General features: G+C 43.9%; 1 protein-coding gene across 1 annotated transcript in view; it reads left to right on the forward strand.

Annotated features, from left to right (window-relative positions):
- Positions 1-12,982: 12,982 nt before the first annotated feature.
- The window catches only part of pcsk6 (proprotein convertase subtilisin/kexin type 6), a 79,451-nt gene continuing 74,680 nt past the window's right edge, over positions 12,983-17,753 (forward strand). The window contains exons 1-3 of the mRNA XM_083792301.1: positions 12,983-13,591; positions 16,460-16,564; positions 17,500-17,610. Of these exons, the coding sequence (XP_083648427.1) occupies positions 13,406-13,591; positions 16,460-16,564; positions 17,500-17,610 (402 nt within the window). The 5' untranslated portion in view covers positions 12,983-13,405. The remainder of the gene's footprint in view (positions 13,592-16,459; positions 16,565-17,499; positions 17,611-17,753) is intronic.

A 17,753-nucleotide genomic window follows, 5' to 3' on the forward strand; every position in this document is an offset into this window, starting at 1 on the left:
TATTAATAATTTCAAATAGCCTATCCTATAAATAAATAAATGGATGCAACATGGTGATGTTGATGACCCCTGACCTCTCTAGCCCAATGGTTCCAAACCTTGTCATGCGTCAAGGACCCCCAAATGAATTAGTCTGCAGACCCCCATTAGAAAAGATATGCCAAGGACCCCCATAAAAGAAGATTTTTACGGCTCTAGCAGTGATTTTCAACCATTTTCATTTCAACTTCAAGGGCCCCCGGTTTGACCTGAATTAGGCTACGGTCCCCCATTTAATGGCATTTCTATCTCTGGGACCCCCAATTTATATTGTAAAATCAAAGTTAATTTAACTCTGAGCGTGTACAAATGGAGGACCCGTCATAGTTACAGTCGCATAAGGGTAGCCTGGTTAATAAACCAGACCGAATCAGCCGTTGGCAAAAATAAATTGCCTGCCGGCGGATTTCGGTCTGGAGAGGCTCAATTGTACGCCCATTTCCTACACCAGAGAATGTGGGCGGCCAATCGGGACACGGTATGCAATATGGGCGGGCTTTGGTACAGTGACTTTCAATGCTTGAGCCCTTTGACTGAGAGTAGCTCTGACCAATTGCGTCAAAGAGAAAATGTTTCCCTGGAAATGAAATCCAAGCTGAGCCTCCCCAGACTAATATCCCGCGGTCCGTGCGATATTAGTCTGGTTTATTAACCAGGCTAGCATAAGGGTACATTTGGTTCCTAACTATTATTTAGCTGGGGACCCCCTGCAACTCCCTCAAGGACCCCTAGGGGTCCCCGGACCCCACTTTGGGAATCACTGCTCTAGCCTATAGTTGAAATCCACAGCTTGGGGTGTTTGGACCTTAGACATGTTACCTGAGTGTCAATATCTGATCTAATCAATCGACAGGCTGATGATTGACTAGATACATGTCATGTACCAGAACTCGTGTTTCCTCGTGTATCTGACGATACACAAGTCACGTGATTAATCAGCAGAGGTTGACACACCCATGAAGTTTAGTTTATAGTTTAGTTTATTTCGATGCTCATCAACAGAATTACAAAACCATTTCTTTCATGGTTAGTAAACTGCTGGTTGAATTGTTTTTTGGTGATAAGGTGACCACCGAAAAGAACAACTCGACGTCACGCCGTGCCGCGGTGGTAATTAATTAATTATTTGTGACCACCGTTTCGGCACCCGGTGGTCACCTTATCACCTAAAACTGGAGATCTAAATGTCATAGGTCTTTTGACGAATGAGTGTGAGCTTCAATCAGATCCTGAGGGATTCTCACGGCCCTCTACCATGTTGCCGAATTTGTGAAGAATCATATAGCACAGAATAGCCCGTTATACATACATTGCAAAGTATTTCACATACTGAGCCATAGAACACCCAGGTTAATTTCTGTTCGGGTTCAAAACTGTTAAAATGGCAGAATTCTCACGAAAACAGAAAGGGTCTATATACCAGGGACGTCGTTGGACATTTGGTTGCCCTATTATATTGTCTGTCTGTCTTGGTCGATGTGTGTGATTTGGAAATTCAGTAACGCTTGAATAATTGGTCTTTTGACCCTTTGCTACAACCTCTGTCCAATTTTCTGTCTTGACTCTTCTATAACTATAATTGAATAGTCCCTGCAAGGGAATTTATGTCTTTATAAACGATTGTAAAACATAGATTGGTTACGTAACCAACAACATCCAATTAGCTACAACAAACTAATAAACAAATGTCATGTCATGTCATGTCAGATTGACAAATGTCGTAATGTAGTCCTACTCCCAAAGTAAGAGTGGAAAATAAAGTTAAAGATGGAGTGCCGTGATTTTTTTCCACACTTAAACATGATCATCAGGTGTATTTAGGTGTATATGAGGTATAATTTTTTCAAAAAAGTGTACAGTATTTGTTAAAATTATGGTTTTATGTGGACACACCCACCAGTTCATTAGGTATGCGTGAGTTTAACCGTAGCACCACCCACCTAATCCAGTCCCTCCGCCTCCTCCTTTAAGACCACCCACTTGTCCTAGTCCCTCCCCCTCCTTATAAAAGGACAGCCCATGGCTCTGCCCTTTTGTTTACAAAATGACAAATTGGTGTCTGTAATGTAACAAGAACTCATGTTTTTGTGAATGTTAGAAGTGAACACTTCCCATATTTCTGAGATATCGTATAAGCACCATTATGCACTTATACTGCCACCATCCATGTATAGGCATATAATCCACGCATCCATACCATATCAGATCTGTTTTTTCTGATTATTTATAATCATTTATTTATTTCCTCCAATTATATTGACCCTATTGTCACAATCAGCTCAGCTCATCATGCAATTAAATCATAGTTTAACAGCAGAAACAATTAATTTGATAGATCATTTAGCATGAATAATTTTATTAATTTCCCAATATATTGTAGGCTATTGATTTCCTCCAGCTAAGCACCCTGGCATTAAAACTGTCCAAAACACTTGCACTGCCCTAGGCACATGATGCTCTGGACAGAAAAGACTCTCCACTCTTGCTCTGATCAAACTCAATTTACAACATGAATGTTCCTTCTGACTGCATTGAGCAAAAGTCGCCAGATTTAAATAAACAAGCGGCCAAGTCCACAAAAATAAGTCACAGATATTGCCTTGAATATTTATGAAAACGTTTCAACAACACCAATCCTTTTAACAACATATTAATTTGAGGGTCTCTTCACATGAACCATTGGTCAAGTCAACCACATCTCCCCTGAAAGTTACTTATATGAAAACAAGCCCAAGTCGCTTGTAATAGCCAGACATGGCAACATGACTTCCAGCGCGACACAACAGATTCTAATTCTTGACTTTACAGCCTCGTATACGTATTAGGACCTACATATTGACTACAACAGCCAACAATAATGCACTGTGACACTACACTCTGTATCAAAGCCCGACCACTGTGATTATAAAAGAAACAACCTACTCCTTGAGAACAACAACAGCAACTATACAGCAGAGCAGGTAGGAGGCTGGTTTGTTGTGGTTTCATTGATTATCCTGAGGACCCGACGTGAACATTTACTTGCTTCCAATCTAACGAAAAACAGTCTGCTCTGCTGTGAACTGGTAATGTGTGAAATGACTGTTTGAAAATCTGCTGCACAGAGCAGCAAACTGGCTGCACCGTTCAGTTCACACGTGTGTATGTGGCAGGCAGCTCCGCCCACAGAGGTTGTCGTATTTAAAAATATATATAGAGGGGGAGGTGCGTGTGTGCGTGCAAATTTTTTACGTCACACTATCCGTGTTTACTTCATTGGCCCGTTTGACCGTCAAGTGTTCAGCCTCCAGGAAGAAACCCTAAATACAAAGTTATTACACCATTGCACATAAAAACGACTCCAGGGTGTCTAATGAAGTACTGTCACCCTATAGACACATGAAAAGCTGGAAAAATACAAAAATTGTGGCACTCCATCTTTAAAGTTTAAAAACGGTGAGTAAATTTGGTAGCTCATGCAACAAAATGGCCAAGAAGCTCAAGGAGAATCACTCTATAATTTGATAAGGGCCTGAAAAGGTTGTCCTAACGCAAACATTAAAAGCCATTGATAATCCATGGCCATTTTTACGTCATAGTGTAAACAAACATTTAATGCTGGACATGGGATGTGAAGATGTTCAATGATGTACAATGATAAGAGCGCCCCTCACTTCACAAGGGTGTGATTTGATTTTTATTATACCACACAGTTCTTGTGGAATAGAAGAAAATCTGGCAATCTAAATGGATCGCTGGCCTCCAGTCAGCATTTAATTGTGTATAATTGTCTTTTTATTTCCCCCACGATTTTGTAACCCATTTTTCACCCCTGTGTCAATCATCTAATGTGATCCTGGGCTCTACACACCCTCCACCAACCTGGGGAGAGCAACGGACTTAACTCATGCTTCCTTCATGCTTGAGTGTCCAAGTTGCTCCTTTACACCTGACAGGGGGGAGTTTCCCTGGTTGGACGTAGCGCGTGGAAGGAACACGTTATTCCAACCAGTTCCTTTCCCCTCCATCAGGCGCCCCGGCTGGCCAGGGGGAGGCAGTTTAGAGACCAGGATTACTGCATGTTTTTGTGAGGGTAGCTACCCTAGGGGACACGGGGAGAACATGCAAACTCCACACAGAAAGGCCCTTTCGCCAAACCCGCCTTCGGGTATGGGCACTGATGACGCGGAGGAGGAAACACGCCGCCAGCACCCACAGCGCCCCGAGCGGGAATCGAGCCCAGGACCTTCTAGCTGTGAGGCGACAGCACTACCAACTGTGCCACCGTGCCCCTTAATTGTGTATAATTGTCTGTCAGTCAAATACTTAATTCTGGATTCTTTGGTGTATAAAAACAGTCAGGTGTGAAGATTGCTTTGGTGACAATGGTGACTTAAAGAAAGAAAGGTACAGCTGCTTTCTTTGTCTTTGAAGGAATCCTTCTGTAAACTCAACTCAACTCAATTCAACCCCGACTGCAGACACAGCTTTTCCACTACTATTTCAACTTTTTATCTATGGCAGCAGTCAGAAGTAGACACACGGAATATCAACCAGAGCCTCTGAATGCGTCCGTGGTTGCCATGGAGGTCCCCCCGGCAACCTCTGTGAGGCGTAGCCCCTCGAGAGCCAACAGATTTCAGCCACCTTGAAGAGAGCCCCGCTCAAAAGCCCTTCTGTTTCTTATTAGTAGGCTGACCCAGGCTGTGTCTAAACAGTGTTAGTAGGCTGACCCAGGCTGTGTCTAAACAGTGTTAGTATGCTTACCCAGTCTAAACAGTGTTAGTAGCCCCCCCCCCCCCCCCACACACACACACACACACACACACACACACACACACACACACACACACACACACACACACACACACACACACACACACACACACACACCACAAATAAATAAACTTTACTGTAAGTAAAAGTATCAATACTGTAATGTAGTTGTAGAAGTATACAGATATAGTATCTGTTACATGTAAAAGCCCAGAATTAAAAATTCACGTTGGTAAAAGTATTGGCATCAAAATGAACTTAAAGTACCAAAAGAAGAAAGTATAGGCTACTCTTTATGCAGAATGTCCTGTTTCATAGATATGTGAGCTTGTAGATCGGCTGTTTTCAAATGGCGGTGGTTTAATGTATGTTTTGTTATAATAATCAAAACCTACAAAGTAACTATTCAAGCTGCTATTAGCAATATTATGTCAAAATTGTCTTTGAATGCAGATTGCGGCCCCTAGATGTGTCACAGAGACAAATTCTTTTGTATGCCTGGTTTGCCTGGTGGGTGGTCATGGGTGGTGATCCACCTGAACTGAAGCTGCACCCTGCACAGCTGTAGTTGTATGATTTTGGGTTAGGGGAGGGGCTGATAGTGTGATGTCACTATATTACTGTTTATTTCATTGGCCCGTTTGACTGTCAAGGGTTCAGCCTCCAGGAAGAAACCCTAAATACAAAGTAAATACACCATTGCACATAAAAACGACTCCAGGGTGTACTTCCTGTCACCTCATGAAAAACTTAAAAAATTGGGACACTTATAGTGCCTAACGCCATTACAGCGCTGTTTGGCATTTCTCAACTGCCACTGTCTAGAGCCCATGCAGACATTATAGCCTTTGTAACACTACTGGCAAGACGTCTAATTCTTATGAGATGGAAATCACCCACCCCGCCCTCCCATACACAATGGCTGAGAGATTAATTTATCTCAAAACACGTACATTTATAATCTGCAAAGTTCTTCAAGTTCTTAGCTGACATCCTAGTGTGAGTTGCCATCATCGACAACCAGCTCTTACTGATCCCACACAATGGAGACATATGAATAAAATCTTACTGTCTCAGCAGGAAATGGGTGGATTGTGCAGTCCCATAGAGTATATACTCTAAGTGCAGTCCCATAGAGTATATATATCTATACTCTAAGTGCAGTCCGGACTGTCCGTGTGGGGAATGAAGCATTACCCCAGGTGAAGGAGTTTAAGCATCTCAGGGTCTTGTACACAAGTGAGGCGAGGACGGAGAAGGAGATTGGCCGGGGAATTGGAGCCAGAAGGCAAAGCTCTCTGTCTACCGAGCAATCTTTGTTCCTACTCTCACCTATGGTCATGAAGTGTGGGTCATGACTGAAAGTATAAGGTCGCGAATTCAAGTGGCCGAATACAAGCGGCCGTCCAAGAAAATGTTTTCTTCGATGGGTGACTGGCCTTCTCCCTTAGAGATATGGTGAGAAGTCACGCGAGAGAGACTCGGAGTAGAGTCGCTGCTTCTTCCCCTGGAAAGGAGCCAGCTTAGGTGGTTCGGGCATCTGGTTAGGATGCCTCTTGGGTGTCTCCCTAGGGAGGTCCTCGAGGCACGTCCCACTGGGAGGAGACACCGGGGCAGATCAAGGCGCAGTTGCAGGAAACACATCGACTCACTGGCCTTGGAATGTCTCAGGATCCCCCAGGAGGAAGTCAGTAATGTTGCTCTGGATAGGGAAGTCTGGAGCTCTTTGTGGAGCTGTTGCCCGCGCGACCAGCTGACTACGGATAAGCGGTTGAAGGTGGATGGATGGATGGATGGATAATTATTTTAATACTGTTAAACTACAGTGGTTTTCAACCAGTGGTCCGGGGACACCAGGTGGTCCCCAGCTAAATGATGGAGAGTTGGTAACCAAATGGACCCTTCATATACTTGCCCTGATGAAAACTCGTTTAGAGTCGGCCTCTTTTAACTTTTATAAATAAAGTATAATAAAATAAGTAAATCTATTTTTATCCACCCTCTCCTCAATTTAACCTTTTGAGTGCTCAGATCACCGCCTTGTCTAAAGGACCCTTATGTTTAACTCTTGAGAGTGTAAAATAACTATAATACGGGTCCATTTGGTTTCATTGTATTCTCTCAGAGTTAATTAATGTTAAACATCTGCATTACTTCATTTACAATTAAAAAGTGTTGAAAACCACTGCTCTGCTCTACTCTACTGTTGTTGTAGTTTTGGACACAAGGTGGCAGCAGAGTGTCATGACAACAAGTTGTTGTTCAAAGTGTCTCCTTTCAGAGTGACTGGCAATAATGTTGATAGCCTACTTTTAGCAGTGGTGGTAAAGTCCGGAATTCAAAATGTACAAAAGTATTGGCATAAGTATTGGCATGAAAATGTACTTAAAGTAGTAAAAGTAAAAGTACTCTGAAAGTATTATAACACTAATTTAACTCTTGCCTAAACTGAAACCAAATGGACCCATCAGGGTCCAGTTGTTTGGTCTCAAGAGGTTTTATGCTCGCAAGAGATCCAACTAGAAAAAGTGCCCTTCTGGGCACAGGTCTCCACCAGGATTCTTCCTCAGCCTAGTGGGAATATGCGTGCACAGTTTCATCGCAATCGGACGCTGCGTTGAGGAGTTGTGGCGATTTGTACAAAGCGGGCTACTCCTGAAAACTGTAGGAGCCAATCGTGGCCAATCAGGATGGAATATGAGAAATCAAACAAACCTGTCTTGATCACATGACTATGGAGATCATGTGTACCGATTTGCGTGAAATTTGGATAAAATCTGAAGGAGTAATAATAGAAAATGTGTTTTACATATGTCGGCCTCCTGGTGGCGCTATAAAGAGCAGATTTGAAAAATTCCAGACAAAGGTTTTTCCTTGGCCTCTAGGGAGTTGGCATACAAAGTTATCCACAGATCCGTGCAGTTAGAGGTAAAAACACTTTTCGGCCAGTTATAGCGCCACCTTGAGGCTGAGTTGAAATTGTTCATGTGGCATTTTGTCCTCGACCTAGTGGGAATGTGGGTGCACAATTTCACGGAAATCACGCGATGTGTTCATGATTTGCAGCATTTTGTTTGAAACTGAGCACTCCTGTGAACTTTGGAAGCCAATCTTAACCAATCAGGATGGAGTGTGAGAAATCTGAAAGACCGGTTTCGTTTAATGGCTCTAGAGAGACTGTGTACCAATTTGCGTGATGTTTGGACAAAATCTGTAGGTGTACTGTGCAAAAACTTGTTTTGCACAAAGCGGCCTCCTGGTGGCGCTATAACAGGCCGTTCTGGAAAGTTTGGGGCAGAGGTTCATCGTTGGCATCCAGGGAGTGTGTGTGCAAAATTTGGCATCGACGGGGTTAACGGTGGCCGAGATTAGCTGCTCACGGACACACGGACGGACACACACACACACGGACGGACGGACGGACGGACGGACGGACGGACGGACGGACGGACGGACGGACGGAGTGCAAAACATACTCTCCCCCCATGCCTTCGGCCTGGTGGAGACAATAAGGGTCCATTTTGTTACCAACTCCATCATTTAGCTGGAGACCACCTGGAACTCCCCCAAGGACCACTGGTTGAAAACCACTTTATGCCGGCTGGCATGTAGGGCAGCAACAAAGGATCTCCACTTCAGTCTGTCCTGGGCCAGTGTCTTTATAGATCCACAGAGTGATCTACATGTGTAACACCTGGGATTTTAACCACTAGACTGAAGGGATATCAGTCTTATAAGGCTCTGAGCCACTCGAGAAACCTGATCCGGGTCACGGCACAAATGTAACGCCGGGGATTCGAACTCGGGCCTCCTGCTAGAAAGACCAACATCTTAACCACTAGACCAAAGGGATATCCCTCTGGACCTGGGGAGATATTAGACTTTTGAGGCCATCAGGCAGAGGCTCTGAGCCACTCTGCTACACTGACACATGCTCATAAAACACGTCACATCACAGATCAGCTTTGTTACTTTGTAACCATTTTTGTATTAACAATAAAATCTGCATGAACGATTACTAAAGCTATCAAATGCTGTAATTGTAGTGGGGTATAATAAACTAACACCATCAGTTCCCAGGACTTCTAGCAAACTTTCAGCACCAAACCAAGCGTCATACACTAAGTTGACAGTGCCCAGATTTGAACCCATGACCTTGTGTTCCAAAGTTGGTAGCTCTACCGACTCCGCTATCCAGACACAATCAGTTGTTCTATTGTTAACAGCAGAATCATTCAGTGTTTGTGATGACAATTATGTTTGTCCTGGTCCATTATTCATTACTACAGTGTGTTTCGCTGTTCATGTTTTTTTAAGGCTGGTTTCAGTGCTATTTGGCATGACCCTCTGCCATACTGTAAAGTTGCAAAAGCATATGACACTGCATGTACAGTATGTATAAGGGACAAAAGGGCACAAAACGGCAATGGCTCATAAAACCTTCGTTTTTTTCACACAAAAAAAATCCGTATAGGTCCAAAGTTCACGTGTTGAACTTTTCGTGCATTTTGATCAAAGATCCTGGGAGGAGATGCATTTTAATTGATTTTCATATAATTCAAAATGGCGGGTGATCTAGAGGTCAGAGGTCAAAAGTAAGAGCACGCTACTTGTTTGGCATGAGGAGACGCATATGTGTATCAAAGATTCATTGCTCACGGTCAAACGGTTCATGAGCTATGCATGGTCAAAGTTAGCATTTTCAATTGAGTGCTATAGCGCCACCCTTTGGCCAATGGTTGTGGGCTTCGCATCCTCACCATTTGGCATGGCCCTCTACCATATCTCCAAATTTCGCGAAAACCGACTGCACGGTTCAGCCAGAACTGTGGAAAGAGAAGGAGGAGAAAAAAACAATAGAGGACTAAGTCCTTTCAGGTCTGCTTGGTCCTTTAATAACTTTGAGAACCACACATGTTCGTTCACACCGGCTCTCCAGCCAGACATAAAAAGCCACGTGTATGTGCACTGTGCAGAGCGTTTGTAGAAATAGCTGAGTTATTGCTCGGTGACACCTACCCACCTGAGAACTTCAAAAATCGCCCTGCCAGCAGTCTGCCAATATACGACGGGGCATGTGCCAGGGCAGAGACCTGCCAAACAGTAGGCCTATGCAACTACTGGTCTTTGTAAGGTCGCTGTGCATGCACACACACACACACACACACACACACACACACACACACACACACACACGCACACACGCACGCACGCACGCACGCACGCACGCACGCACGCACACACACACACGCACACACTCAAAATGTCACTGAAACATGATTAAGTGATGAGGCAGCTGTATGAATTGTATAGGAATTATAAACATGCATAAACCACAAAGCATGCATACAGTATATCATTTACAGTATTTAATGTTCTTATCAGGATAGTTTTGTTTTTGCTTTATTTACATAGGACAGTGAGAGACAGGAAAGTGAGGGCAGAGGAAAGATCTCTGGCTATATAGGATGAACATGGAGACGTGGGTTGGCACACTCACCATGCAGTCACCTACTGACCCACACACCCACTAACACTTGCAGTCACCCACCCACACTAACCACCCAAAGAACAGAATAACCTGGGGAACCATGTGAAAAGAATAGATCAGTGATTCTCAATAACACAAATTAGCTCTGGACCACTAGGATATGTCAGTTAAATACGGTAATGACTGGCTTGATATAATTCACCTCAAATTTGGCAATTTTTCGCCCACATTTTTGCATTGTATATTCAGTCCATACACAGACAAAATGTTATATGTGTCGAACACAAGGCTGCTGTACTTTATACCTCACACTTTAAATGCTTAGTATGAGGTATAAAGTACAGCAGCCTCGTGTTCATACAACAGAAATATTGGGTATTGTGTAAGACTTACGTTATGTATCTTTCAGGACCTTTCACTGCTTCGTCTGAACCTTTACTCTATGGCTCTGGTCTCAGCCACCGGAGTGTATTTTTTGACATTCTGTTTCTCTCCAAAGTTGAATGTTGCCACTACTGTTGGAGCAGCCATAAACTACAGGTTCATCCCGATGTTCTGGGCATCTTTGTAATGTTAGTGTATGTATGTGAATGTTAGTAGTAAAAAGCTGGTAAAAGAGTAACGTTTGAGCAGTCACTCTACCATTCAATGTAGTAGAAGGCCTGCCTGTTTCCACCGCAGATATGTCGTCTCCGCCTACAGAAAATACGTTAGCTGCGACCATGAAACCCGTTTCTGAACTTGTCTATCCACACTTTTCCTGGGCTGTGTGTGCTCCAGTTCCTGTCGATTTGATCCAATAAAAGCCAATGAAACTGGTCAGATGACCAATGATATCCAATGAAATCAACAGGAACTGGAGCACACACAGCCCAGGAAAAGTGTGGATAGATCTTGACCCACAGACTTCAAATTTGACACAAACGTTCAACACCACCACAGGGAGTGCAGTGCCCGGCCTTGAGTCGGTCTGGCCCACGGTTGTCCAGAACCGACACAAAAGGCCTCTGCCCAGGCTCTGTTACCCTCTGTACAGGGCCACTGCCCTGGCTCCATATACTGTATGGAGCTGGCCTGTTCTGACATTTGGGCATGGCTGACAAAGAACTCCATATATGGGCATAAAAGGGACACAGACATAATAACTGGGTGGGGATGCATTTCCAACTTGCATCGTTCGGCCGGGCACCGCTCTAGTTTATTTAATGTGTGGAAAAGTCAGCCCATAAGGGTTGCATTAAAACTCAATAAGAATTTGTATTCAGACTGCATGAGAGAGGCTGAAAGTGAAAGGTTGTGGCGGTGAAATATATACGTTATTTGTCTCTATAGCCTATATTTCCTTGTGCAGAATTTTACAATCATGATTTTGAGAAAACAGTTCCCAGCAGGGCCGTTATTTGACCGTTTGGCCATTGACCCTATATCTGTCTTGCGTCAGACACCCCCCCCCCCCCCTAACTTTATTTAATTGCTGTTATCCACTCCACAGTAAATCCCCAGCAGCCTATAGGGCAGGGGTATAGGCAATCTTAGGCCAACATTGGCACAGGGGAGTGTGATCACGGGCACACTGGCATAAGAAGTTTTTTTTTCTTTCTTTTAAAATGAAATATTCCAAAAAGGTTTAGTCAGTTATCTTCAAATTACACCCTGAACATAATTGTGTATTCAAACGCCTAACTCATGACTGGGGAGGGATTCTGGCAGACAGGCAGGTTATTGCTTTAGTTTAATGATCATTACATCCTGATGTGAAATAACATATTTCTAAGGTTGTAATGTGTATCCTACAGTATGGCCAATCAAAATCAGTTGGGAATATTACATTTTGATGTGGTGTCATAATTATATATGGCACACTGTATCGCACTTCATGTGAAAAACTAGGTTGCAGGCCCCCGTTAGGGGACATTTAGGCCAGTGGTTATCAAACCTTTCTCCCTTTTTATGTCAATAAGCCCCTCCAAAATTATGTATATTATTAGCCCACAAAGGTTTTCTTTTTTACGTGCAGCTACATCAGTGAATCTCAAAAATGATCATTTCAAGGACCCCCAGTTTGACATGCATTAGGCCATCACGGACCCCCATTAGACACCACTTTGATACCCCTGGACCCCAATGGGCGCTGTAGTGTCATCAGTGTTCATTTGTACTGTTGTACACTCTCTGGTCGAGTTAAAGACACATAAAGGGTCAATTTGCTTCCTAATATCAATTTGGCTCCATGGAGACCCGGCCCAGGGCAACCCCCCAAGCCTCAATAATTAGGACCCCTGGCGGCGGTCCCCGGACCCCACTTTGAGAACCAGTGATTTTAGGCTACAATTAAGTAACAAAACATGCACATTTCCCATCATGGATGCATGGAGGATTTGGCTGGTTTGGTCTCTCACTATACTCTGGACCCTAGACAGTGAAGAATAATTTCTTTGTTCAAAATGATGAAGCCAAATTCAGGTCACAGCGACCCCCGTCCCGTCTGCTGTCGTCCCGTGTCACTGTAGCCTCGGAAACCTTTTTATTTGTGTTAATTGTTAATTGAATTGAATTGAATTGAATTGAATGGTTGGAGTCGTGAACAGAGCAAGCACCGACCCCCCCCCCCCCCCCCCCCCCACCACCATCATCATCATCACAGTGTGGCTTTGATCTGCGCTGCAGAGACTCACTCACTCGCCCCGTACCGTACGTGGTCCCACATGGTCTGTGGAGTGGAGTGTGTGGTGTGGATGTGGACTAGCGCTCCGTGGACTCCACCGCTCCGTGCAGAGCAGATCGAGGAACAAATCATGGATCATGTTTTCGAACTTTTTATCATGAAATGAATTGCGTTCTATGCTGCCAGACAGACAGTCACAGACAGACAGACAGACAGACAGACAGACGGAGAGAGAGGATTCTAGCCTACTACATGGTGCGGCGATAAAGACAACAAAAACAAAATGCTGGGACAACTTAAGACAAACAGCATTCCAGTGAAGTGTTGAATTCGGATGTAATATAGGCGGCCTACTATACCGACTTTAATTGAGATTTTCTTTTTTCTTTTAATTCAACACTTTTGGACAACTTTATTAGATTTTTTTTGTAGGATAGCCTATTATTTCCTTAGCAATGGCAATCCGAATGCGCTTGTTCTGTGGCCATGTGTTGTTGTTGATGTTATTCTCATCATCAGTGTGTCAGTCACTGTCTCACCCCCGCAGCGTCTATACAAACCACTGGGCCGTGCGCGTGACAGGAGGACACGGAGAGGCGGACAGACTGGCTGCTAAATATGGATATAATAACCTGGGACAGGTATGTTCTTAAGTTCTTAAAATAGAGTCACCGACTGATTAATTGATTCCAGTCATCCACAGCATAGGCACTCAGATCATATCATAACAATTTGGATTCCATATAGAAGCCAATGCCAATGCCCAATGTAGCGTGTCTTCTGTGAAAGCATGCTACGCACCGAAAATCTACAAGCTCAAGCTCACAACACGTCGCTCTGCAATGTGTTGTGAGCTTGTAGATCGGCTATTTTTGGGCATTAGTTAATTTAATATGAAAGTGTATTTGAAGTGACCAAACTAGTGTAGTCTTGCCTACAAGTTTATAGAAAAGCATCTTATATAAACATGAATGGTCTCAGAAAATATGTCATGATTTCCTCAGCTGGTCATCATTAGTCAGTGGCGTGCAGCCGTGCACAGACAGAGGGGCAGGTGCTCAAGTGAAAAAAGGCACGGTTGCCTTAATAGTGTGAGATTTATAGATTTTGGGGCATAAATAATATATTAGCAGCTTTTTTTTATTATCAAGAATTGATCAATGTCACCATGGTCCACATACTGTAGTGTTACAGTGTACACAATTTATTTTATTTATTTATTTTTTAAAGGGCACATTGCTGTCCAGAGGTCAAGGGCAGGTGGTGCTCTAGCACCGCCTACTTCATTTTCAGTCATGATATTTTCTTTTTGCTTTATTCCATGTGCAATAAACTGGACAGGTAATTGTTCTTTAAATATTAAGTTTACGCGAGCTTGAGGTCACGTGCACGCATCCACCTGGGTGACAGCAGACTGCTGGGCGAGCGCTGGCACTTTGGCATGGGGGGTAAGATCTTACTTTCCGGGTCTGTTAAGTTTTCGCTGGCTGCCGGGCGCGGCTGCACTATTAACTTTGGAGCAGGCCCGTCTAGAGTTTGAATTGACCAGGTATCAGTCAAAAGGTAGACATCGAAGAGGAAGGATGGATGGGGAAGGATCAACATATGGAATGTCAGAACAGGTCAGCTCCATATATGAGAGAGAGGCTATACATTGGAAATTATAAGCTGTTTTTGATGTGCAATTTGAAAATACCTTTCTCACAAAGTTATAAATTGCGGTTCCGTAGGCTAATAATCATCATAGATTTACGACAGTCAGGTGTTCTAACTTAATTAGGACCTGTTGGAAAATTCTACAAATGTATATAGGCATGCAGTTACTTCTAGGCTAATACTTTGTCTCCTTGAGTTAACCATGATCCTACAACACAACTGCCAACCCATGGCTATCCAATTAACTTAATTAAGGCTACTGAATTGATTGCAATCCTCCTAGTTTCAGCAGTCAGACAGGCGTAGCCTCCCCTCTGAGTCTCATCTGACCTAGCCAGCCAGTGCATGTTGTTCATGCTTAGCTCTGGGAGTAGCTTAGGTTAGTTATACAACGTGTACTGTATAGGCCAGTAATTCTCAAACTTTTCAGATCAAGGACCCCAAATTGACACTTATCAGCCCCACGGACCCCCATATGAAAATATTTTCCAGACCCCATAAGAGAAGATGTTTATGGCTCTAGCAGTGATTCTCATCCATTTAAATTTCAAGGAAACCCAGTAAGACATCCATTAGGCCAGTGGTTCTCAACCCGTGGGTTGCCTATGCCCTAGGGGGTCGTGAGACATAGCCAAAGCATTTCCGGGGGTCCCCAACCAAAAACGTTGAGAACCTCTGCATTAGGCTATGGATCCCCATTTCATTACATTTCTATCTCTGGGACCCAGTAGTTTATTCAGTAAAAATCTGTGTTAATTTAACTCTTAGGGTGTACAAATGGTACACATTTGTACACAATGGTACACATTTGTACACCTGTGGACCCCTGGAACTCCATCAAGGACCCCTGGGGGTCCCCGGGCCCTACTTTGAGAACCACTGTTGTAGGCTACTGCAGCAAAACCTAACATCTGGCCTTTTCTTCTCGATATTGGATGGCGTTATTTAAACAACATAGTTCAGAAATGTTCAGTGTGTGTATAGAAAACAGCTGTGGGCTGAGAGAGTGGGCAGATCGAGTGAACAAGAGTTAATTTTTTTACCTAAGTAAACCTAAGTAAAAGAAGGCTATCAATACTGCTATATGTGGAAATACTCATACTTACCCATTCTATATGAACAGGAAATGATGTACAGTGTGGGTAATGCAATATAATGGATCACATTGACAGGGAGGGAATTGTTTACGGATGATGTTGGGAAATTGGGTTGAACTTGGCCACAAAATTTATGTTATTATATAAGATTAATAGCCTAGTCATAGATAGATAGATAGATAGATAGATAGATAGATAGATAGATAGATAGATAGCATCTCTGTATGTATTTATCATTTTATTTTACCGACGGCATGGGGTGGTGGCAGTTTAAACGTTGCAAATAACTTTGGCATGGTAGGCGACCGTGTTGTTTCGAAACAACACGCTGCCTCTCTGCCACGCACCCCCCAGAAATGTTCCCCATGTGGCTCTGATCTAAGGGAACAAACATGATGATCAGGCATGACATGTGTCTCATATGTGTTTGTATGTATGTGTGGTCACTGGTCAGATAGGAGGAAAATGTGTCTCATGTTTGGTGTGTGTGTGTGTGTGTGTGTGTGTGTGTGTGTGTGTGTGTGTGTGTGTGTGTGTGTGTGTGTGTGTGTGTGTGTGTGTGTGTGTGTGTGTGTGTGTGCGTGCGTGCGTGCGTGCGTGCGTGCGTGCGTGCGTGCGTGCGTGCGTGCGTGCGTGCGTGCGTGCGTGCGTGCGTGCGTGCGTGCGTGCGTGCGTGCGTGCGTGCGTGCGTGCGTGCGTGCGTGCGTGCGTGCGTGCGTGCGTGCGTGCGTGCGTGCGTGCGGTGTCTGTGGTCAGATAGGAGGCTTGGAGGACCATTATCACTTCCACCACAGCAGGGTGGTGCGTCGAGCAGCTTTCTCCTTCAGAGGACTTCACAGCTTAATCCACATGGACCCCAAGGTGAGACCCGTAGCCTACTCCATGTTCTTCATTCACATGGACCCCAAGGTGAGACCCGTAGCCTACTCCATGTTCTTCATTCACATGGATCTTCATCAGGTCAGTATGTAATATTCCATTAATAAAGTTGTCAAATAAAAAAATCCTTTGCCTGAAACTAAGCTGGTATGTGTGGCTCTATACTCGTATTCTTCTCATATTAGCTGTATTGGCCCAGCAGCACCCAGTGTTGATGTGCGTTTAATATGCAGTGAAACAGTCTTCTCAGAGCTATATGGTTTCTTTCAAGCCCAAACCACAGAAATGGATCGCCATGCAACTCCTTGGAACCAAACGGTTGCGAGTAGACGCATGTAGTTGGCAAGCAACCATTGAATTGAACCAATTGAATCACTTTGGGTCGACATGCGCCACACCATGCGCCGATGTGCAACAAGGACATGTCACACCGCTGGGACGAACGCTAAAACTGCTTTGTTGCGTCTCGACCCATTTCTGTGGTTTGGGTTTTAGGTGGAGTGGTTAGGTTAGCTATGGCTTCTCCCCCAGGTGGAGTGTTCTTCTCACAGCTATGGTTTCTGTCTTTAAAGGTGGAGTGTTCTACTGACAGCTATGGTTTCTGTCTTTAAAGGTGGAGTGTTCTGACAGCTATGGTTTCTGTCTTTAAAGGTGGAGTGTTCTGACAGCTATGGTTTCTGTCTTTAAAGGTGGAGTGTTCTGACAGCTATGGTTTCTGTCTTTAAAGGTGGAGTGTTCTGACAGCTATGGTTTCTGTCTTTAAAGGTGGAGTGTTCTGACAGCTATGGTTTCTGTCTTTAAAGGTGGATTGTTCTGACAGCTATGGTTTCTGTCTTTAAAGGTGGAGTGTTCTGACAGCTATGGTTTCTGTCTTTAAAGGTGGATTGTTCTGACAGCTATGGTTTCTGTCTTTAAAGGTGGAGTGGGCACAGCAGCAAGTAGTGAAGCGCAGAGTGAAGAGACTGACCAGCAGTGACCCCAACTTCATTCACTTCAATGACCCCAAATGGTCCAACATGTGGTATATTGTAAGTATAGTCTAATCTTATAACCAGTAAGATGCCTGAGTGCGAGAAGCCCAACGTGTCACGTTGTGACGCGTTGTGAGCTTGTAGATCAGCTATTTTTGGTGAAGAGATTGAAAAAGAACTCGAGTCACTCACTATACTAT

The sequence above is a fragment of the Protomyctophum parallelum genome, assembly GCF_964188405.1.
Source record: "Protomyctophum parallelum genome assembly, chromosome: 2".
NCBI classification, from domain to species: domain Eukaryota; kingdom Metazoa; phylum Chordata; class Actinopteri; order Myctophiformes; family Myctophidae; genus Protomyctophum; species Protomyctophum parallelum.